At 39.2% G+C, this 23,374-nt stretch overlaps 1 protein-coding gene across 1 annotated transcript in view; it reads right to left on the reverse strand.

The window, feature by feature from the left end:
• Positions 1-376: 376 nt before the first annotated feature.
• The window catches only part of ITGB6 (integrin subunit beta 6), a 72,934-nt gene continuing 49,936 nt past the window's right edge, over positions 377-23,374 (reverse strand). Inside the window, exons 12-16 of the mRNA XM_008138645.3 lie at positions 20,098-20,320; positions 17,044-17,141; positions 12,233-12,352; positions 6,586-6,752; positions 377-523 (exon numbers count right to left, since the gene is read on the reverse strand). Coding sequence (XP_008136867.2) covers positions 425-523; positions 6,586-6,752; positions 12,233-12,352; positions 17,044-17,141; positions 20,098-20,320 — 707 coding nt within the window. The 3' untranslated portion in view covers positions 377-424. The remainder of the gene's footprint in view (positions 524-6,585; positions 6,753-12,232; positions 12,353-17,043; positions 17,142-20,097; positions 20,321-23,374) is intronic.

Raw genomic sequence — 23,374 nt, forward strand, 5'->3', positions numbered from 1 at the left:
AAGTTTGGAATAAGTTGGCGAATGTGCATATGTAAGGGGAACATAGGGGCCTTGTGACTTGGCTGAGACAAAGACCTCAGGTAGCTATATTCTGGATTCAAATGAGATTCTAATTTCAAACATTTTTCAAATGCAGATCAGGCTCCCATGAATCATTCTGATGATTTTTTGAGGCATTAATGCAACAGAATGAGTATTCCTCAAATGATCCCCAAAGTCACCCCTTTGCTAAGGTATTTCTCTTCTTGATTATTTTGAACCTGCCAACATAGTCTCTAACCTTCATACAGAGAAAGACTGATCTCCAAATGACCTATTATAATCTTAAACCAAGCTCATTTTGAAGCAACAAAGAAAGAAAAACTAAGCAGTGCATTAACATTTCATATCAGTGAAACAGACATTTTTCGTGCATGAAGTAGTTCTATCCGTCCGTGGAAAGGTCCGCCTTTTGTTTTTCCCTGTGTTTATAGGTTACGTTTTTAAAGGTGCTGGTGGAGCCTCTATACAGTGGATTGGTTCCCTAAAAAATAAAAAGCATGTTCAAATGAAAGTATGTACATTTTGTTATTGCACTGCTTTAACGTATCTAAATAATTTCATTGTACATTACCAATTGGAAAAAGAGAGTCAGTCTCAACCTTGAAAGCCTTGAATTTTGATGTTATACTTTTAATATTTTAAAATTAATACATTTTCATTTTATTTTTTAATATGCAGAACTAGCCCCATATGTGTATTCTAAAAATCTTACCCTTTTTGGAAATGCACTACTTTATTGATAGAAAACAAGACTTTAGCTGTACTGAAAACAGTGCCCAGTTCACAGTAAGCACTTGGTTATTTATTGAATGAATAGAATGAACCAATAGATGACTCAAAGTAAAATGTAAAGTAAAAAATGAAAAAAGTGAGCATACAAAGATGAATGACACAGTAGTACCTGCCTTTAAGAAAATTGGCCCAGCCAGGTGTGGCTCAGCGGTTGAGCGTTGACCCAGGAACCAGGAGGTCACCGGTTCGATTCCCGGCCAGGACACAATCCCAGGTTGCAGGCTTGGCCCCCAGTGTGGGGCGTGCAGGAGGCAGCCAATCAGTGATTCTCTGTCATCACTGAATTTTCTCTCTCTCTCTCTCTCTCTCTCTCTCTCTCTCTCCCTCTCTCTCTCTCCCTTCCTCTCTGAAATCAATAAAAATATATTTAAATTAAAAAAAAAAAAAGAAGAAGAAACGTGTTTCTGGGTAGGCTGGTGTGGCTCAATGGTTGAGCGTCAACCTGTGAACCAGGAGGTCACGGTTTGATTCCCAGTCAGGCCATATGCCCTGGTTGTGGGCTTGATCCCCAGTGTGGGGCATGCAGGAGGCAGCCGATCAATGATTCTCTCTCATCATTGATGTTTCTATCTCTCTCTCCCTCTCCCTCTCCCTTCCTCTCTGAAATCAATAAAAATAGATACATTAAAAAAAAAAAAAAGGAAATGTGTTTCTGGTGAGAGGCATCAAACAAAGGCACAAATAATTTGCTAAAATGAGGTCAAAATTCAGAAAGAGGAGTGGCTAGCTGCTTGGGAGAAGCAGGGAAAGATTCCCAGGACAGTGACTGCCTGCTCTGGATGGAGAAAGAACCAGGCAGCTTTTGTTAATGAGTGTTTGAATCAGGGTCACAAGTCGGGTGTTTGGTGTTTGCGACACTGCACTCGTGAAGGAGCACAGGTCCCAAGGCAGATTGGGCAAGATGCGTATGCCCTTGGGGCAGTGAGAGGTGGGGTACTCATGCCTGGATCATCCAGCTGTGCTGTTTGGGCTGTCGGTATGTTTACAGGGGCTGTCACCAGGACCAGAAGGACCAAAGCTCTCTAGGTGTTTAAAGAAATGCCAAGCTTGTTCCTTCTATTTCTCTCCTTTGGTTTAACTGCTCCTGGCTGGCACAAGATGTCTGGGTAAGGCACAGTCTCTTTTCTCCTTCTTTCCAGGATTGACCACAGAGGCTCAGGTGTCAGACAGCCTGGGTTCAAATCCAGCAGCACTGTGTGACCTTACTTAAGCAACTCCAAGCCTTGGTGTCCTTATCTATAAGAGAGATTGCCGAAATGCCTACCTTATCTGCGAGGTAATGGACTTTAGCACAGTGCCTGGCACACAGTCCCCAGTAAATGCTGCCTCTTCTTATTAGCTCTAACTTAGAGCTCTTCTTTCTATTTGGAACTTGCTTTCCTTGTATGTCCTGGAGAGTGTAATAAAGATATTTCCCCCCAGGGATTTGGTACTCTTAACATTCCCAAGCCTATTTCTGAGTATGCATGGAGTCCACATATCATCTCAGAGCCTCCAAATTGCTAAATCTTATACTTTGGTCTCCTTATTTCATGAACTGTATAAATGGTAGCAATTTCCAGGCATAGGTCTGAAAAATCATGATTATATTGGCTTTCTAAGTACATTTCTCTCAGCTCTTAGAAGATCTCAATAAAATGAAAAATACTCACTGGTCTCTCCCACCTGTTGCCCTTGGATTCACCACAGTATCTTCATTTTGAGGAGGAATAACACGTGCACCTGTTTCTCTGTTGCCCAGAGCCAGTGGCCTGACCCCAGACTGAGTAACATGTCACTTTTGCTCAGGCCTTTGGAGTGAGATGCTAGCTCAGTCATGAGGGCAAACAGAAAAGAGGCTCCTTGGTGGTGGATGATGAGTGAAGGCTATGTCAGCATGTGGTGTCTGCTCCTGAGGTCAGCCTGCATAAATCTGAGGGCCCTCCAGTTCTTACTTGGTTCCGCTTCCATAAGAACTTGAAATTTGGAGGGTGAAGAGCATACTAATGTGTTCTTAGATGCAGGTAGAGTATTATTTGCAAACAAAAACATGGAATTCTATTAAGTTTAAGAGACTATATGCTATTCAGTTTAAGTTGGTTACAGAAGAATAAGAAATGAATTGAAGAGGAAAGATAGAAAAAATAAGAAGGTCAGGGTGAGGATAATGAGTAGGGGCATCGGCCTGGAGGAAGAGGGTGGCTTAAGGAGAAGGCAAGGTACTCTGAAATTCAGAGTAACTGGCTGTGAGAAGGGCCAGCTTGGATCAGCGAAGGGCGAGGAACTCTCTTGGGGGCCCCATCCCATATCATGTCAGACAAATTGAAATTCACTCCATCTCACTCTAAATGTCATTTATATGCACTACAAAGGAGATGACGAGTTGCGGTTGACTGATTGATTACACAATGTTATTTTGTAGACACTTAGTTGAATGTGTAATTTTGATTGTGTGGTTTTCATCCTATATTGTTTAAGCAACTTCATTTATTCAGGCTTACACTATGTTGGAAGTCTCTTGCAAAGCTAGTTGTAGGGCCTGGGCACGCTAATAGGTGATGGTGGATAAAGCAGACCCCACTGTAGTAGGAGGGTAAGGTGGAAGCTTAAAAGAAAGAGCAAGTATATATTGGGGAGGGGGGAGTGTTTCCTGCCCTCAGCTGATGCTCGAAGCTCAGCAGAATGAGCTCAAACCGGGTTTTGTTGACAGCAGGAAGTGTGACAATGTCTGACCTTGCCTCTTCTAGTGCCAGGCAAGTGGCAACTTCCCCCAAAAGATTTTCAGTTGAGACACAGGCTTGTGTCTGGTTCCATTTCAGGTGAGTCTTCACTCCTTCCCTTGACAAGGTTGTGTTTCCCCCAACCATCTGGGGTGACTAGGCTAATCCCCCCAGGCATCTGGGGGTACTAATTTAGGCTGTGGATTCTGCTAATGCAATGGCACATTTTTAGAGCTTGCAAAAGTGGGAATAAGAAAGCTCTCTGTCATGACCCACAGCTCTCTTAATGACTGCCTAACTGCCAAACGCAGACCTGATTTGTTTAGTACAGCACAAAATCAATCCATGACTGCTAGAAATGTCAGACTGAACATTCTCTGCCGCTAGTTAATGACTTGTCATCCTAGGAAAAAAATGTCTAATCAAAGATGAATTTAAATATCTCCCCTTTCTGTTTTCATAAAGAATGTGGATGTGGGCATTATTTTTAAAAGCAGTAAAAGGTAACCTTTCTTTATGGCTCTGATGACATGTTCCAGGAGGCAAGAATGAAACTCTTTTTCATCCTCAGCTCTGTCACCTTTGGAGTCAGGAGACCCAACTACCTCTGCAGTATGTGGAGGTCCCCTGGGTTTTGAAGACCAGTCAAATTCAATTCTTCAAGAAGAAATAGATTTTTTAATAAAAACAGAATAAAATTGAAGATCATAAAATGGATGCACTGAGCAACATTTTTCCCCAATAGGATATATTAGTGAAATTTGAGTTGAATTACTTGAGTTAAACCTCTTTTGCATCCAAGTGAATAATTATTATCCAGTCATTATCTAGTCAAGAACATCAAACATTTGTTATTCAAAGAAACTCAGTTTAACAAGGGAATAACATTTTTCATTCATGCTTTAATCTGTATAATGCGTATTTTTGTTCCATATTAGATGTAGAAATGGCAAAATTTTAGCATTTGAATTTCAGTCATGTTCTACATCCTAAGAGAAAACAATTCATGTTTTGGGGAAATTAACTATTAATTAAAATGTTATTTTAAAGATATTAATCGCTTGTCAGTAATCATGCTTTTGTATGAGAACATTAAAATGTGCTGCTTGGTAGATAGACATCACATAATTGCCCAAGTGCTTATTCGTGGAACACCTGCTTATTATTCCCCGGAGTGTCAAGGCTGTGCTTGGAAGAAGAGGCTGCAGTTGGGATCAGCACTTGGAGAAATCTCTTAACCGCTCAGAGCCTCAGTTTCCTTACATTCAAATTGGGAATATGAAGATGATTTCACGGGGCTGGTGGCTATTCAACTAACTGCTGCTGTTGTGTTGTTGTTGTTTTTTATGCCAACTTAACGACATTCTTTTGCCTGGTTGCCCTTCTAACCATTGCCAGGCATTTGCTTGATAGTTTGTAAGAGTTAAAACAGCGATGGCCAGGGGACCAGGTTATGTTAACTGCCCCAACACTTTGGCCTCAAGTTCTAAGTCACCAAACTAACCTGTAGGTTACATTGACTTTGTTATGGATGGATAAACTATATACTCAATGCAAACCCACAATTTACTTTCCGGAAGGGTTTTTTTTTTTTTTAATTATGAAAAATCCATACATATACAAAAGAAGATAAAAGCTATCTAATGAACCTCTGTAGACCTATTGCCCAGCTTCAACAATTATCAAGATTTTGCCACACCTACTTCAACTCTCACTCACTTTCTCTCTCTCTCTTTTGGCTGAATGATTTCAGGACAAACCAGGCTTCATTTTCGTTCAACCCAAAATCTGGATTTTTTTTTTTAGCAAAGTCATCATGCCATTATCAAACCTAATTAAATTAATCACAATATGTTGCTATCATTTTAATACCCAGTCTACATTAACCTTTTTCCAGTTGTAAAAAAAAAAAAGTATTTTTTTGGACTATTCAAATCAGAATCAAAATAAGATCCATACATTTCATTTGGTTGTTGTGTATAAAGGCATTTTTAAAGGGAAGATCAAGTATATAAAATGTTCTATTGGTCCTTTGTCCTGCACCATATAATATGATTATTTTAAAATAACTACATAATATATAAACATCCCTTATCACGATAAATTTATCCAAAACAGAAGATTCCATTTGCTCTAGGAATTGAAGATATCACTAAAAACTTAGAGAAAAAAGTGTCTGTAACACCAATTTATCTGGGCAGATGAACCCTCAGGAGCATTGTGTGGGCTTGTATTTTCTCCTGTGATATTACTGTTTTAGAATCAGCAATGTAAGATAATTGCTATTAGATAGCTGGACGCACCATTAGGGAAAGAAAGATGAAATTAAAACCATGAAATTGTTTCTATGGGCCTCTAGAAAGGTAACTATCTCTCCCGTGGAAAAGAAACACACAAAATTGGAGTCCTGCTTTGTGTTTGCTTACTGTAAAGAGGAGACGCATAAATTATATCTATTGAGTATGTATATTTAAAGGTTGATACTTTTGGGATTGTTTTTTTCAGGTAGCTGTTTGAAATTTATGATATTCAGAAAAACTGGATGGTATTTAAAAACTCTTCTCAACTTTGCTTTGTAACATATTTTGAGTAATGTGTATTTCCATGGTAATTGGCATGAACTGTCTAGTACTCATGAATCTTATTCCATTAGTTATAACATAAACGTTTATGGAAATGCGTACACACAGCACCTATGCTTTATCAAATGGGGCCTGATGGGTCCTCCTGGTGGTGAGAAATAAAATATATGTCCTTGGTGTCCTGAAGTAGCTACTAATAAATAAGGAGACTCTTCAGAGTGGGGAAATTCCCCACTGTATTGAGAGACAAATGCATGCTATGAGGACCGCCTGGGACCCAATTACTGGACAGAGGTTCCTTTGTCTCCAAGGCAGAACAGAAGTCAAAGCTGTTGAGGACATGGTGAGAGGAGCAAAGAAAGAGCATGATGTTCTAACTCTCTTTTAGAGCAGAAGAAAGCTGACTTCCCATTTCTTCTACAAGACACTTTCTCCCCTAGACTAGGAGTAGCCCCTACATGTTCACATACCGTTTGCCACTTGGCCTTTGACCTTTCTGCTTCAAATTTGGCAACTTCTTTGCGATCATGAAATGACACAAGTAGCTTCCAAATGCACAGTAAGACAATCCCAATGAGAAGAATAGCCAGTGAAACCCCCAACATGATCATGGGAATGTTTGGTGGTTTTGGACAGTCTGTGGGAACAAAGAAAATTATATTAAGAAGATGGTACAATTAACATTTTGATAAACATTTGTCATTAAGTTTTCCAACCGTACTTTTTTCTAGTAGAGGGGAAAATAGTAACACCTTTTGTTTTGCTGGAAAAATATTTTTAAATGAGTTACTTGTTGAAGGATAGCCCTATTCCTTCAAAGTAGAACAGAAGATAAAGTAGCAGTTTGGCTATTCAAAGCAAATGGATATACACTAGAAAGGCTGACTCAGAGTTAGAATCCAAAAGAGTGAAAATTAATGCACATGGAATATTTAAAGGAGCATAAATAAGATACAGTTTAATCACTAAACATAGTAGTCTCTTCTGGGTATATGATAAAGTAGAAATGGGATGAGTGTGTATGTGTACACATACACATAATTACTTTTATTTATTTTTTGAAACTAAGAGATTATACTCAAAATTATATGAAATCTGCCTCCTGAAAAGTTTCCTACTTACTGCTGCTGGTTTCTTTTCTTTTCTTTTTTTAAAATATATATTTTTTATTGATTTTTTACAGAGAGGAAGGGAGAGGGATAGTCAGAAACATCGATGGGGAAGAAACATTGGATCAGCCACCTTCTGCACACCTCCTACGGGGGATGTGCCCGCAACCAAGATACATGCCCTTGACTGGAATAGAACCTGGGACCTTTCAATCTGCAGGCCGACGCTCTATCCACTGAGCCAAACCAGTTAAGGTCTGCTGCTGATTTCTTATTTAAAATGTTTTTTTAATAGACAGAAGAGAATCACGGCTTTCAGTTTTATTTTAACTCTAATGCCTGATGTCCTGCAAAGTTCTTGGACTGGGGTCAGGAGAGGTGGGTTCAATTCCTATCTGAATTGAAGTATAGTAGCCATCTAAACCCATCAAGTCCTTTGATCTCTCTGAGCCCCAGAACCCTCATCTGTAAAACAAAGGTGTGGGACTTCACTGTTCCCTTCCTTCCCTGAAATAAGGTTAAGCCCAGGAGCTCATGCTGATTAAACCCACAGCTTTCTAGACCTCTCCCCCGAGATTCTCATTTAGTCAGTCTCAGATGCAGCCAAAGATTTTTTATTAATAAAAGTACCCCAAGTGATTGTTATCCTCACTTGGGGTACTTTTATATGAGGACCGCCTTTGGAAAGTTTGGAAAATTAGATGTTTTGTATAGTCCTTTTAACTGGAACATTCTATGAAATATTATTTTGACTATTGATGATATTAATGTAATTTTGCAATTATACAGTACCTTCCCTCATTGACAGCAGAATGACTAATAATCCTTGCAATATGCCTGGGAGATGATACAGTCTTAATGAAACATTATAAATAAGCTCTCCCCTTGCTTTCATGGGGAAAAATATCCCATATAAAAATTATCATTAAATATCTGCCTCCCTCTGCAAGAAGTGAGGCAAATTCATGGCATCTGAGGAGGAAATGAATCATGCTTAGTTTATTTTAACTCTTAGTGCTTTTCAATATTTAATAAGGAGAGTTATACACCCAGACTACTCATGCTACTTTCAAGGTAAGAATCTATAGCTGGTCTGAATTTGAGCGGGACTAATGACCCCCTGACCGTGTAATGCCTGGCCTCACACATCTTTGTTCTTTGGCCAAAAAACCATGTAAGGAGATTATGCAGAAATAAGTAAAGGAGCTAATGAAATAGCAACTAAAGTGTGAGGATCTAAAGACTGTTTCTAGCATAGCAAATGAATCATGGCTGCTTCTAACAGGTTAGCCACACGCCTGCGAAGAGAGCAGCAGGTGCCTGTCAATGAGAATATGTATTGGCTACATCTTTGACTACAAAATGTCTGGGGCGGGGCATAGCATATTCTTGCTTAAAGCAAGATGAACCTTACTAAGACCCTGCAGCCAGAATGTGAATTAGGAGGGCTCGCCACTAGGGAATAAAAAGAGGAGGAATTAGCATGACCTAGCAGAGGTGATTATTTTAAGAATTTAGAATCATTGGGAATTATTCATTTCTCAAGACAAGATCTTGGCCCAAGTACCAAAGCAAGTATTACACAATAGAAAATCCAGGTCAGTACGGCACCCAATTCCAAGGACCTGAGTTTCTAATGCTGCCAATCTGGTAGGTCCGCCACATGTGGCTACTGAACACTACAAAAGTGACTTTCCAAATTAGGTTGTGTGATAAATGCAAAATGCACATTAATTTTGAAGACTTGGTATGAGAAAAATGGAAACAATCTCATTAAGTTTTTATATTGATTATACATCAAAATGACATCATTTTGGATACAGTGGATTAAATAAAGCATTAAAATTCATTTAAACCTTTTTTACTTTTTAATATGGTTACTAGGAAATTTAAAATTATATATGTAGTTTGCATTAACATTTCTATTGGACAGTGCTGATTTAACATATTTTGGGGATTCAAATATTTATTATGATCATTCAGCCAGTGGGAGGCAGTATAGCACAATAGTTAAGAACATGGACTTCCAGTTCCAGCACCAGCGCTGGTACATAATTGCTGCAAAACCTACCAATTATTTAAATTCTCTATGCCTCGATTTCATTACCTATAAAATGGAAATAATAACAATAGCTGCTTTATATGGCTGTTGAGGGTATTAAATGAATTAATACATGTAAAGCATCTAGAATAATACCTGGCATATGGTACTAGTAAGGGCTCAATGCTGAGAGTTGCTATTATTACTACAACAAATTCACTCTTCCCCCTTTTCTATCCTCAAGACCGAGAGGGCCTGGAACCCCCAAGTTGGAAGCCATACCCACATCCCTGCCAGGAAGACTCCCCAACTATTCTTGCCTGGCCCCTCATGAATGTAGCTCTTATCCTTGAAAGTTTTTCCAGATGTAAGAAAAAAAGATGAGCAAAGCTCTCCCTACATCCACACACCCGTGATGATGACTGTTCACTTGGTTTCTTTTTCAATTTGTTTGGAATTCTTAAGCTCCATCGCCTCTTTTCCCATTTTGCCTCTTTTCTATCCAGGCCTCCCACCAGCTGTCCGAAGTGTCTCTGGTCTTAAAGGGAGAGGGAACTACGGACTCCTGGGGATGGGCTCTGCCCTCAGGGCCCCGAGAGCTCTGGCCTATCTAGCTAGGAAGGCCAACATTTGCTAGGAAGGCAGCCTTCTTGGAGCTGTCAGGTGACTACTGACTACAAAAGCATGGGGGAAGAAAAAACTGTAAAGGCTCAGGGCATCTGAGTGCTCTTGGAAAGATGGCCTGTTGATGTGCTACTCATATTTTGTGGGACAAGAAAAGAAAAAACACCAAGGAGGCGTTTATCAGCTAAAGAGATGTTTCGCACATGCACACACACACACACACACACACACACACACACACACACAAAATAAATAAATAAAATAAAATAAAAATTAAACCAACTATATACAAAAGCCCCTGAATTAAAAACAGACCCTATTTTGGAAGTTTGTTTTTGTTGCTTGGAACTCGTTTTCCCAATGGAATTAATATTATAAGGAATGGTTTTGACTTAAGAAAAATGTGCTAAAGCCACCACCACAGTCACAAACAAAGAGTTGAGGGTCTAGTTGAAGAAATTGACTTTATAAGACAGACAGAGACAAAATTACTGTAAAAGAATTCTTCCTTATACAATAGAATTCATCTTAACTTTCCTTAACTAATGGCCTATGATGCATTTTACATATTCATTTCAAAGAAGTCTATTTACATGAGATTCTCAAGAACATGTCTCCAGGTCTACTCTGCCCACCTGAGCTCCAAGGTCATGGTCACAATCATAGCCTTGCATCTTGCCTCTTCCCGATCCTTAGCCCTGCAATGTGATATTTTTCTAATCATATTCTCTTGCTTGGTTTCAATGTTTTAAACTTATTTTTTGGTTACCTTGGTATTGCTTTGGTTTTTACACTCTGAAGTGATGGCAGTTTGATACTCTTGGTTTCAAATTTAGGACCTAATGTTTTGTCAGCACACTGACGAGCAAGCACACACAACAAAACACATGTGCCTTCTAGCCTGCCTTCACTGCTGTTGTCTGGGGCAGAACTTAGGCTCCAGGCTTTATGGGGGAGGAGGAGCAAGTTGCTGACAAGGTCTGGAAAGGTCTGATTTAGTGCAGTTGTCATTTCTGCTGGAAAGGTTTAGGGACACATTCTTAAAAAAAAACACACTATATCTATATCTATATCTATATCTATATCTATATCTATATCTATATCTATATCTATATCTATATCTATATCTATATCTATATCTATATCTATATCTATATCTATATCTATATCTATATCTATATCTATCTATATCTATCTATCTATCTATCTATCTATATATATATATATATATATATATAATCTTTCAGAGATGGAGGGAGAGGGAGAGGGAGAGAGAAATAGAAACATTAATGATGAGAGAGAATCATTGATCAGCTCCCTCCAGCATGCCCCACACTGGGGATAGAGCCCGAAATCCAGGCATGTGCCCTGACTGAGAATCGAACCATGATCTCTTGGTTCATAGGCCGACACAACCACTGAACCACACCAGCCAGGCGAGGGACACATTCTTAACTGAAGACAGAAAAGGTGGGGCACCTGTGAGTATCCAAGAATGTGGCCAAGGCTGTTAAGACAGAGTCGCTCAAAGGAGGTCCTGAAGCCGTCGGTATCAGAGCTGCCCGGGCCACACTCAGACCTGCAGATTCAGGTGCGCCTGATGCTCCCTAAAGTTTAACAATTTCTCAACAAAAGTGCCTTTCCCACTCTTCTCTCTTCTCTATATCAACTTCTAATATAAACTTCTGTCTCCTCTTCACTGAAGATGCGATGTTTATCTGAGGGCTTCCTGAGTCCCAAGGCGGCTCCAGAAGCTGGTGTGGAAGCAAAGCCACAGAAGCAATGGACTCCGATCACTTCCTCACTTCCTGCTTTGTGTCTTTTTGATTCGGCGTTATCATCTAATGACCCATGGCTCTAGGTTATGAATTGGTACATGTTTTATATGCATCATTCCATTTAATCCCTGAGTAATTCCTTAAAAGAAAGTATTATTTTTCCTATTTTACAGATGGGGAAATAGAGGCAAGTATCTTTCAAAGTGTGAAGCAGCTAGTAAGTGGCGGATCAGGATTTGAACCAAGGTTCACCTGATTCAAAACTCAGTCTCATAGGCTGTTATGCTCCTTCCCGTTAGTCTTTCCTAAAGGTACGCTTTCTGCTTACATTGCATTCAGCCTTTCTGGGAGAGGATGATTGGTACAAATACACTCATCTTGTCATCTAGTCTTATTAAGAGATATTGGAACCTATCAAACCTTTCAGTCATTGGGAAAATAGAGGAATATCATCAAAAATTTGGAAATGTCTTTCCTGGCAAGCTACCTAAAGTGTCTTTCTGGTTGTTTTTTCCTCTCCCATGTAGTATCACTTACCATTGACAATGAAAGGCACACCACTCACCTTTCTCGTTGATGCTGTGAATGATGGTTTTCCCTTCGCTGTCTGTAGTTATTAGGAATGTAATAAGACATTCATTTTCTCCTTGTAGAGAACAGGAAACAGAACTATCCTTTGAGAAATCTGCAGATAAAGGAATCATTCATTAGGTTAAATGAGTTTCCAAAAGAGATTATTTTGAAAGCAAAGTAGTATTGAGTTTTAATATGCAAATGGGAAATTTCAACATTGCACAATAGGAATAGAAAGGACATAAGATGTTTCCCACCGACTGAGGTTTTAATTTCTACTCATGTTCCAGAAGAACAGTTCCAGGTGTGGTCAATCAGGACTGACCATCAAATTCACCTATCAAACTGATGGGGGCAGGATTTCAATAGAGTAAAAGTACTTCAAGGCAGGTATGCCTAGCTGTCTTGGGAATAGAATGGCCCTGATTATGGTAATGAGGGGGCTATATGTTCTTCTTGGCTGCGAGCATCTGGGAGGAAGCCTAGATTACACTTCAGAAAGAGACTCCACAGTCCAAACTGATATTGATACTTCTAAGGGGGGAGGGGAGGAGCTTTCCCACAATGCCCTAGTCAAGATTTCTGGCCATGCCGTGTCACAACAATAAATATATATTAACAGAGATTGAAGTGTTATGTAGCTCAGGGACCAGCAAGATAAAGGTAAAGCTCAGATAAAAAGAACCCAGGATAACAGTTTGACTGACCCTTCAGCATAGCCCCTTTCTTAATTAAAAAAAAAAAAAAATCAATTTTTCCTTAAATCTTTTCCAAATAGAAATTATTTTCTTACTGAGCTTATTCAAGAAGCAGAAAATGAATGTCATATCAGAAATTGAAAATACAGTAAAACAGTCAATCTGAGATGTTAATACTATTTATCAGAGATTCTAGTGGCCTGCATCTATGCCAAAATTATGTAGCATTTTCCCAATTAAAAAACAACTTGCTTCAAGTTCTCCTATCTTACAAGTTGGAGACTTTTTACTGATATAGTTACAAACACTTTTACAGAAACCTGTAAATACAATTATTGTTTGTTATTAACCTAAAATTTTAAGACAAATCCAGTCTTAGTGTACTAAGACTCAGTGGGTCAGAATATTAAAATGGGACTATCTTAGATAATCTTGGACATACTCTTGCTAGACCTATAACTTTTCTCAGTGCTTAAATATAAAAAAGGGTTTTAATGAAAGAGAATCTATATGTGTTGCTCTGACTCTAACAAAGAGAACTTAATAGGATTTTTGTTGTTGTTGTTCAGCATTGCCATACTCATAGAAAGGCACAAATATATAAGCTGCTTTGCATCCAATCTCTAAGATAAAAGTCTCACATTAGGGTCTGTGAGAGGTATTCTTATATTATCTATGAAAACAGAGACTAGTAAAACTTTTAGTATTATTACTAAGATTTCAGATAATAGGTTTAGGTGTTTTTGAATCCATTAGAAGCATCTATGCACACAGGAATATTAAGAAATCTAATTACAAATCATTCTCATTTGGTCATTCCTAAATGTTTATGATTATCTAAATCACCTGGGAGTTCTGGAAACATGGATTTCAGGGGCCCGCCCCTGGGCATTCTGATTTGGGAGGTCATCGGTATACACAGGCATTTGTATTTGAGTGAGTTGTTTAATAGTATTTTTAATAAGGTGATTCTAATTAAGAGATTTGGGAACCTCCGGGCAACACTCAATTAAAGAAATTTGTGTTATTTCATATGTTTGATACCAACAGAACTGTCTATATATAATTCATACTTCGGTTATTTCTAGTTGGCCTTCAACACACATCCTTCTGCCACACCACTCGGTGAACTAGGATTCATCCAGCCTTGGGGAGTATGCTATTTCCTGTTGCACTGTTTTTCTCCTTCCCTCCTTCTCTCGACCACGACAGCGCACACCCACTCTGTTCCTCTCGAGCTTACTTAATGGAACATTTTATTCTCAGGTAGAAAATATGTGGATAGCTTATAATACTCCTTTCAGTAATATTAATCCTGCTTTTTTATTTTCTTTTAAATAGCTATGTCGAAGCATTGGGAGGCTTAATTTACTTGGCCAGGATTATTTAAGTTTTAATGGAACTGCTAATATGACCTTTGAGTCATGACTCCCTTCTTGCTTTAATTACTTCACCACTCCTTTTCATGATGGTTATGACTTTAGACTTGGCCCGCGTCACAGTGTTTGGGTATTAAAATGGTATTATTGAATGTGCAATGTAAGGGTCCAGCTTGGGCTGGAGATTTGCATAATTAGCTGCTAAGGTTTTCTTTTGTTGTTCATAAGAAATGGACCTTTCTTTCCCCCCACCTTTATGAGTGTCAGCAGTGCTGTGCTAGAATAATACAAGGAAAATAAGATCTCAGGCAGTCCAGGAAATCATACTTAGAAAAGGAAGAAATGTGAGAATGGGGTGAGGAGGCTGGGGTCTAGGGAGGTCTAGGAAAAATGCGGAAGACATAAATTGCAGGCACCACTGAATCAGGATAACTGTGTGTTTAAGACCTCTGCTCCAGGGCCAAGCCAGCAGTTCTCAGAGAGAACAGTTTCCCAAGCAGAAAAAAAGGCTTCTGTGGTTGATAAGTGTGAGTACTAGAATACGGTGTGTTTAAGTACAGCAACCTTTCTTTGCCTCTCCTGAACATTTGCAGCGTACATTTAACATCATGTGCATAGGAACTCTCAGGAGTTCTTTAAGGAAACAAAAGGTGTAGCTTCCCATTTCCAAAATTCATATGACCATGGGTGCGTAGTTTCCCATTTAACACGTTTGGAATTAGTGTCCCATGGAACACGGTTTGAGCAACAAAGCTCCGAGTACATGAATGTTGGGGTAAATGAACAATGTCTCTTTCTGAAAAACGGATCGAATAAAATTAAACTGCATGTCCTTGGAAATGCTCACACAAATCACCACAGTAAAAGTGGGGAACGATTTATTTGGATTATAAAGTTATACTTATGTTACCCTCCATGTCCTAGTTGGGGAAGGAAGGGTTGATAAAGACCCCATGGAAGGACAATATGTTGTGATAATTTCAAGGTGATATGATCAATAACATAACTGGGTGAGTAACTTGAAATAGGACTTATAACAGGCTCATTAGAAAAATGACTTTTGAATTCATAGGCTAATCAATACATATTTTTTTAAAGATTAGTGCTTTTAAATGGTATTAGAAATGCAATTATTGTTTTTATTTTCTGAGTTAGAAATAGTTGCATTCCCCTTTTTTGAAGATAATGTAGACAAGAACACAAAAAATAATAATGCAAATATTTTAAATGCCACTTGAGATTTAGTCTTCCCCTCAAATCTAAGCACTTATGATAATGTACTTAGAAAACTGTGTATTTAAATGTGGTAACTCCCCTGTTCACGATTTCTATGTTTCCAAGGTTCACTCTCCTTTTCCCCTCAGCACATTAGATTTCTCCGGCTGCTACTGCATAGGGTTCTAGTCATTTGCAGGGCATTTTCTGCAATTTTTAGTCATTTCTTGGAAATATCTGGTAAATATCCCAGATGGTTGGTGTGAAATGAAGCCAGAAGGATATGCTGAGATTTGTACTAGTTACTAAACTGGGAAGTCCACAAATGCCACTTTCCTCAGTGCTCTCACGGCATCTTACCTTCGGTATCGGTGTAAGGTACACACCATTTTGTCCAATTTACGGCTATTTGGCATATTTTTCTTTATTTACCAGAAAAAACACAGACGAGGGGTTTTATGAGCACCAATCAGGCCCCTCCATCTAGGGTTATTCAATGGTGCACAGTCAGAGATCTCAAGTTTGAAACAATGTAGGTAATTTAAAAAAAAAAACTAAATGCCACTAACTTATTCCTCCTTGGAAATGGATTGATTTTGGTATTCTGATCCCATATATTCAAGTGTGTCATGAATTATTGTCTTGATTACGTCACTTCGCCTGAGATACATCTTGGTGGCATCTGTACAGCGTACAGAGCAGCCGTTCTAGCTGAGCAGCATAACCAGAGTGTGTGGTGGGGGAAACACCAACCCCCCCAGACTGTCCCTTTGGGAGGAGTCAGTCATCTTCTTCGTCTTAATGTCCACAAATTATTTTCCCAGCTAAAATACAACCCATGTGAATATGTGAGATGCCAATTTGCCATGAAGGAAAAAATATAATTTTAAGTAATTACGTCTAAAAATGACAGGTGAAAACAAGAGCAGGGCTTGCTAAGCAGTTAAAGGTAACAGGCCCTTCTCCTATTTTGAGAGTGAGACAACGGGGAATTGAGGATGCCCATGTAGAGCCCATGTTTGGAACGTTGGGAGTAAAAGCATACAGAGGGGAGAGGAAGAAAATTGGTCCACTAATCAGAAACTGCCTGGTGTCTGAGGGCTCCATCAGGAGGCCCATAATATACCTTGCTTTGTCCTATTTTGAAATACAGCAACTGGGTAATAGGGGACAATTTCAGGCTTGGGGGTTAACATTTAGGTATTGCTTCAATTTTCTTCCTTCTAATTCAAACAATATAGCATTCTGGAATTCTCTATAGTTGTATCTGTTAAGGAGAGGTGAACTTGCCCACAGAGCTGACGTCAAATAGCATAGCCATGTCTTTAAATGTCTTGTATCCCCAACCACCAGGTGTTTAGCCTTATGGAATACATTTCCCCTTAATAACTAATATGAGGCAATGAATGCCCTGGTACAAATGAAGTCCGGCTATTGGAAAGCCCACCACAGAGTTGGTGCCTCTCAAGAACTAGGCAAAGAAAAGGAAAGCAATTTAAGACAAGCAGAACCTTCTTCTTCATTGATGGTCACACCAGCTAGTTTGCATTTGTCAACACACTCTTCTCGGGCCTGGTCATCTGCAGACAGGTGGCATTCAATGCAGCTCCTGGGAACATTATTCAACAGTTTATCAGTTCATGTTGGCAGCTGGGATAGTGCTTAATGCTGTTACTGTGGTACATGCTAAAGGCGTGTCTCAGAGAGCGCGGTGCCTTTTGTTACTTTCAAAGGTAGTTGGGTGATGTCCAAGAGGAAACTGCTTTATTCTGAATTCCACTCAGTAATCAATGTTCCCTGAGCCAGCCCTGATAATAGCTACTACCCTCATTATCTCTAATGATTGTTTAAGTTAGAAAAATAAAAGTCAACAAAAAAATCCCCCCAATTATTTTGGTATTTGATTTCGCTATGTTTTCATTTTATATTTTTCCTGGGAAGGGTTTAGGCTGCTAAAATATAATTACAGTGTAGACAAAGTCTGAATTTCTTAATAGAAATGGTCCATATCTTAACAAGAATTCATCTATGTCATGAATGACTATTTTAAAGATTCACTTTTCTGTAACTCTTTTGAATGCATCTAAGCTTTGATAGGGGTATTTTCAAAAGGTAAGAATTGTAGACTGGGTCCGCATTAATACAAGCTTTTTAATAAAAGATTGCTACTTATAGAAAAGTATATTTCCCAAAGCATAGCCCAGGAATTAAGCCATTGTAAAGATGTCTCTATAGCAAAGTAAAACTTTGACTCTGAATTTATCTTGTGCTGAAAATCACTACAAACAGATTGTGTTTGGAGTAACCCCAAACAGCAAATGTTGTCTTACTGTGGGCACATCATGGTGCCTCTCTCTTCCTCTGGCCATGGACATGTACACTCTTCTACTAGTAAGTGCTGGAAACATTCCCCACCCCCACCCATGCCTTGTCACATCTCAGCTGGAACCTCCTTCCTCAGACAAGTCTTCCATGACCCTTCCCAGTTAGTTCCCTTGCAGTAGAAGTTTCCAAGTTCCTCTGAAGGAAGGGCTTAAGAGCAGCAATCTATGTGGGAGTGGGGATAGAAGTCTTGTCTGAGAGTTTCCTTGCATTGCAAGCATATTGCATTTATCTATGTTATATATTTATTTGGAGTGGCTTTGCAGGGGGCTGCTGGAGATTGTGGAAGCCCTTAGAACCTCTACCCCTTTGGGCATCTCACTGACGGCTGCCCAAGCTAGTCTGGGGGCCCTATCTCCTGTCATACATACAGTTCCTGCCATATAGCACCCTATATATCTCCTGTTGTAACTGTCAGCCCAGATATCATCATAACTATTTTTGTTCTTTTTAAATTTTATTTTTCAATTACAGTTTATCAGCAATAATATTTTCTGTTAGTTTCAGATATACAGAATAGTGGTTAGACAATCATATACTTTTACAAAGTATTTCCCCTGATATTTGTAGTACACTCATCATCATCACTTTTAAAAATATCTGTCTTTCCCACTAGATTCTTAGCACCTATAGTGGTAGAAACTATAACAGGTTCTGTCATCGCTGTGTGCCCATTTGAATACTACCCATTTGATTCTGGCATTATTTCTGGCATAGAGAAGGTACTTAATACCTACTTAATAAATAAATGCATGAGTGAATAAATGGAAGAATGGACTTATCTTAAAACTAATGTAAATACCACAAAGATCACTCTGATTCCTCAAATTTAATCTACTTGACTATTAACTTCTTATCTTATAAATCAGATTTAAGATTGAATCATGTTTACAGAGACGACAAAATAGAAAAATAATAGAAGAAACATCTTAAAAGAACATTTTACCTTAAATTCTATTCAAATAAGTCTATGTCCCCATCCTTCTCTTGGCATATGTGACAGAGAAGTTTTAACACCTGAATGGTGAATACCACTGAGTGAATGTTGATTTTTTTACTTCATTTACATTAGAAATGCAAATGCCATAATTTGGGGCACCAAAGTTAATGAAAATATAAGCTGTTTAAGCATGTTTGCTGCAAAATACATCATGCACTGCAATGTCATAACACAGCCAATTTGGAGACTTGTTTCACTTAACCTACAAATATTGTCCCACTTCCATTAAGAAGTTAGCTGTCAGCCCTCAGTTGGTTGGGCATGGTCTTGTGTACTGTAAGGTTGCCGGTTAATTCCCAGTCAGGGCACATGCCCAAGTTTCAGGCTTGATCCCTGGTAATGGGTGTGCAGGAGGCAGCCATCAATGTTTCACTCTTAACCTTTTGCACTCGGATGTCGAGTGTGACTCGACATGGTTAGCATTAGAATAAAGGAATCGAGAAAAAAGTAAGCGAGTGCAAAGGGTTAAATCTATATTTCTCTCTCACTCCCTCTCTCCCTAAAAAAAAAAAAAAAAAGAAAAAGAAAAAAGCTAGCTGTCAACCAAAGAAATAGTTTCTTTATTAGAAAATAAGAAAATGTGTTTTGTTTTTTGTTGTTGTTGTTCATATGGTGTAAAAGATAACACAATACCCAATAGTCATGCAGAATGATAACCAAAGGAAGGAGCCAATGAGCATGAGTGGTAAAGAAGGAAGAAAACTGAAAGCCAAGATTGTGTTCCTGCCACTTTGTTTTCATGGGTCTAGAGATAGGAATGAATCAGTGAGGTCAGGCTATGAACTTCCAGATAAGAAAGAAGTTTATCTGTTTCCCCTGAAAAAAATACTGAATGTGGGTGTCATCAGACTACCCCCAGGGCATTCCTTCTGTGTGGCTGGCTTTGTAACTGAGAGGTGATCTGATATTATCAGTGTGAGACACCAGCTCAGCTTCCCCTGCTGGTTTCCAGCAGAAATGCGACCTTGTGGTCCTGGGTGATCAGGACTGGGAAAGAGGCAAGTGAAGGACTGGCGTTCCAGGCTGACGATCCCAGGGGCCTTGCAGGCTTGCGTGGTTCCGCGGACCCTTGGAGACCAAATCAAGCAAATCAACCCGAGGTCTGAGTTTATAAAATGTCACTGTGACTTGGATCACCAGGAAATGTATGGACAAAGGGGACTGAAGAAAGGAGAGACATTACCGTTTAGAGTCGCAGGGATCGCCACAGGTAGGACAGCGTTCACAGGTCGGTCCTGAGGCTCCGGGGTGCGTGCACACACACTTGCCGCAGACGCAGTCGCCTAGCCCGCTGCAGAGCACCCCCTCTTCAGAGATGCACGAGTCCGTACTGGTCGTGCAGTTACAGTACTCGCCGGTCCAGCCACTCCTGCACACGCACTCGCCACAGTCACAGTCGCCGTTATCTGTAAAACAAGACAAATTTAAAGCAAAATATTGTAAAAGCAATTATCTCCTTTCACCTGGCTGTGAATTCTCTTTGATATAACATCAGGTAAGCAAGCTGGTCTTCAGTTAAGAGACCAGATCAATAAATAAATACAGTTAGCAAAATATACTACACATTCATAAAATATATCTACACTCACTCCCTTCCCTCCCCCCCCCCCACACACACTCACTTTTTTCTCATTCCCCCCCCCCCCCATCATTATGATGGTGTTTAAAGGGTCAAAACCACTGTTTCTTAGGGTCAAAACCACTTTCAGATTTGGGGCACCATCTTTTCTGTTTACCTTTAAACACCATCAAAATGATGAAGGGAAAAAATGAGAAAAAAGTGAGTGTGTGTGTGGGGGAGAGGGGGGAAGGGAAGGGAGTGAGTGTAGATATATTTTATGAATGTGTAGTATATTTTGCTAACTGTATTTATTTATTGATCTGGTCTCTTAACTGAAGACCAGCTTGCTTACCTGATGTTATATCAAAGAGAATTCATAGCCAGGTGAAAGGAGATAAATGCTTTTACAATATTTTGCTTTAAATTTGGGTGCCATAGCATAAAGATACAAGACAGACCTGGATAATAGCCCATCTTTACAACACTCAATCTCGATGATCATGAAAACCTCATCTGTAAAATAGAAAGAATAAGATCTACTTCCAACGGTTGTGCTCAGTGAGACAAGGTGTCAGTCTCCTGGCTCTGCATTCACTCATTAGATGTCCTATGGACATATAGTGAGTGCTCAACAAGTTCATTTATTTAACAAACTTTAATTGAGCATATGTCGTGTGTGAAATATTGTATAAGGCACGATGATACAAAATTAAATAAGGCAAGGCCACTGAGCTTATAGTCTAGTGTTAGGAGGCAGGCAAATAAATACTACTAATAATAAATACAATACAATATGATCATTGTTATACTCATGGGGAAGAGTTTCCAAATTAGACTAGAGATCTGGGAAATTTTTAGAGGAAGTGATGTTTGAGCTGACTTTGAAAGATAAAGGTATAAGGAAGATAGAAAACAATGACATGTATTTTAAGCAGAGAAAACAGGTTAACACCAGAAGTGTGTAATCGTGTGACCTGCTTAATACCCACGGTGTTTCATATAGACAGAGCCAAAGGTGTGGCAGGAGGGGAGGGGGGAAAGGTCTGCAAAAAGTCAGAAATCACATCATGGAAAGCTTTATGGACTAAAGTAAGAACTTTTGTCCCAAAAGTTACAGAATTTTAAGTAGGTGAGAGACCTGAACAGATAGATACGTCTCTAGAAATGTCCTGGCATCAGTAGAGAGGGTCAAACTAGAGACGGGGAAACCAGTTCAGAAACTATCAGACCCTGCATCTTTGGGAATAAAGAGGAAAGGGTATGCAACCAGGGAATTGTTTAGGGTGTGGGTGCGATCGGTGCTGGGTGGAAGAGGAGGGGAAGAGATAGAGGGGTAGAATCCTCCCCAGGTGACCAGACTGCTAGCTGGATGGTAGGGCTTTCCACTGATCTGGAATGGAAACTAGCTCATGCTCTGTCTTATCCCCAGTGCCTGGCGTAGAGTATTGCTTCATTATTGAATGAACAGTTTGCTCGGAAGCAGAGGAGGAGAAGTTTTGAGTGGGGAGAAAATGTGTTCATTTTTTGTTCTGTGGAGTATGAGCGACCTGTGTGACATCCTAGTAGGCAGCTGAATACAGTTGACCCTTGAACAAAACGGAGGTGCTAAGCCCCCCTCCCCCCCCACACACAGTCAAAATCTGCTTATAACTTTTGACCCCCAAAAAACTTAAAAACTAATAGCCTACTGTTGACTAGAAAGAAACCCCACAGATAGCATAACAGTCGATCAACAATTGTTGTGTATGTTATATGTATGGTATAGTGTATTCATACAATAAAGAGAAAATAAAATGTTATTAAGAAAATCATAAAGAAGAGAAAATACATTTACAGTATTTATGGACCCACACAGTTCAAGCATGTGTTGTTTAAGGGTCCACTGTATGTATGAATATGGACCTGAAGCGTGCGGTTTGGGATCCATTAAAGCTAGATGGCAGTTGAAGTTGTTGTGAATCAGGTAGATCATCTAGGGGATGCAGATGGAGTGAGACACCCCCTGGAGAGCATCAGAATTTAAAATGCAATCAGAGAAAAGGATGCTTTCAGAGGTAAGAGGGGAATGAGAGGATGTTGCAGAAGCCCAGGGCAGAGACAGCTTGAAGAAGGAGGCTGGAGACTTGCTACAGGCAAGCAGCTCATCCAGTCCTGAAAAGCTCCTTTTGGATCTGGCCACATAATACTGTATGAAATACTATGAAGTGACAAATAAAGTATTTATTATAATGGGCTTGTGTGTTTTTTGGTGCCTCCCATGCTGACCTGGCATTAAGCTTAAGAGATATGAAGTAGGAAATCATAGAACAAAGGAGACAGCCACAAAAATTTGGAAGTTGGATTCTGATATATGCATAAACATATATACACACAAAAAAGACATACATGTCTCTAATAAAAGATAAGAGTTGAAATATATATAATATATTAGCATATTTATAGATATATATACATACTAAAAACATATACTTCTCTAGTGAAAGATTAAGAGTTTAAATTTAGCTGGTTCCATGACATTAAGACATACTCCAACTGCATTTCATAACCTATTTAATTCATAATTGAACTAATTAATTCAAAGCTAAGAATAGTTAGGTGATTTAGGCCAAACCATTAGTTTAACTTTTATATGTAAGTTATCCTCTAAACTGCAATTGCTTTTTGTTTCTTCCTCAGCAAAAGAAGAAATTTACTTTATGATAGGGAAAGATTCCTATAGTGAAGTTTATCCTGAAACATTAATATGATTTATAAATACTGTCAAGTGAAATGTGCATCTCCAAAGGCTTTGGGAATGCCCAAGTGTATCATCACATGTAAGAATCGGCTGGCAGAGATTTAGAAAACCTTTCAAGAGCTCTGTTCAGAGTTAAGAAACCCTCCTTTCTGGGAGCCTTCC

The sequence above is a fragment of the Eptesicus fuscus genome, chromosome 11 (assembly GCF_027574615.1).
Source record: "Eptesicus fuscus isolate TK198812 chromosome 11, DD_ASM_mEF_20220401, whole genome shotgun sequence".
NCBI classification, from domain to species: domain Eukaryota; kingdom Metazoa; phylum Chordata; class Mammalia; order Chiroptera; family Vespertilionidae; genus Eptesicus; species Eptesicus fuscus.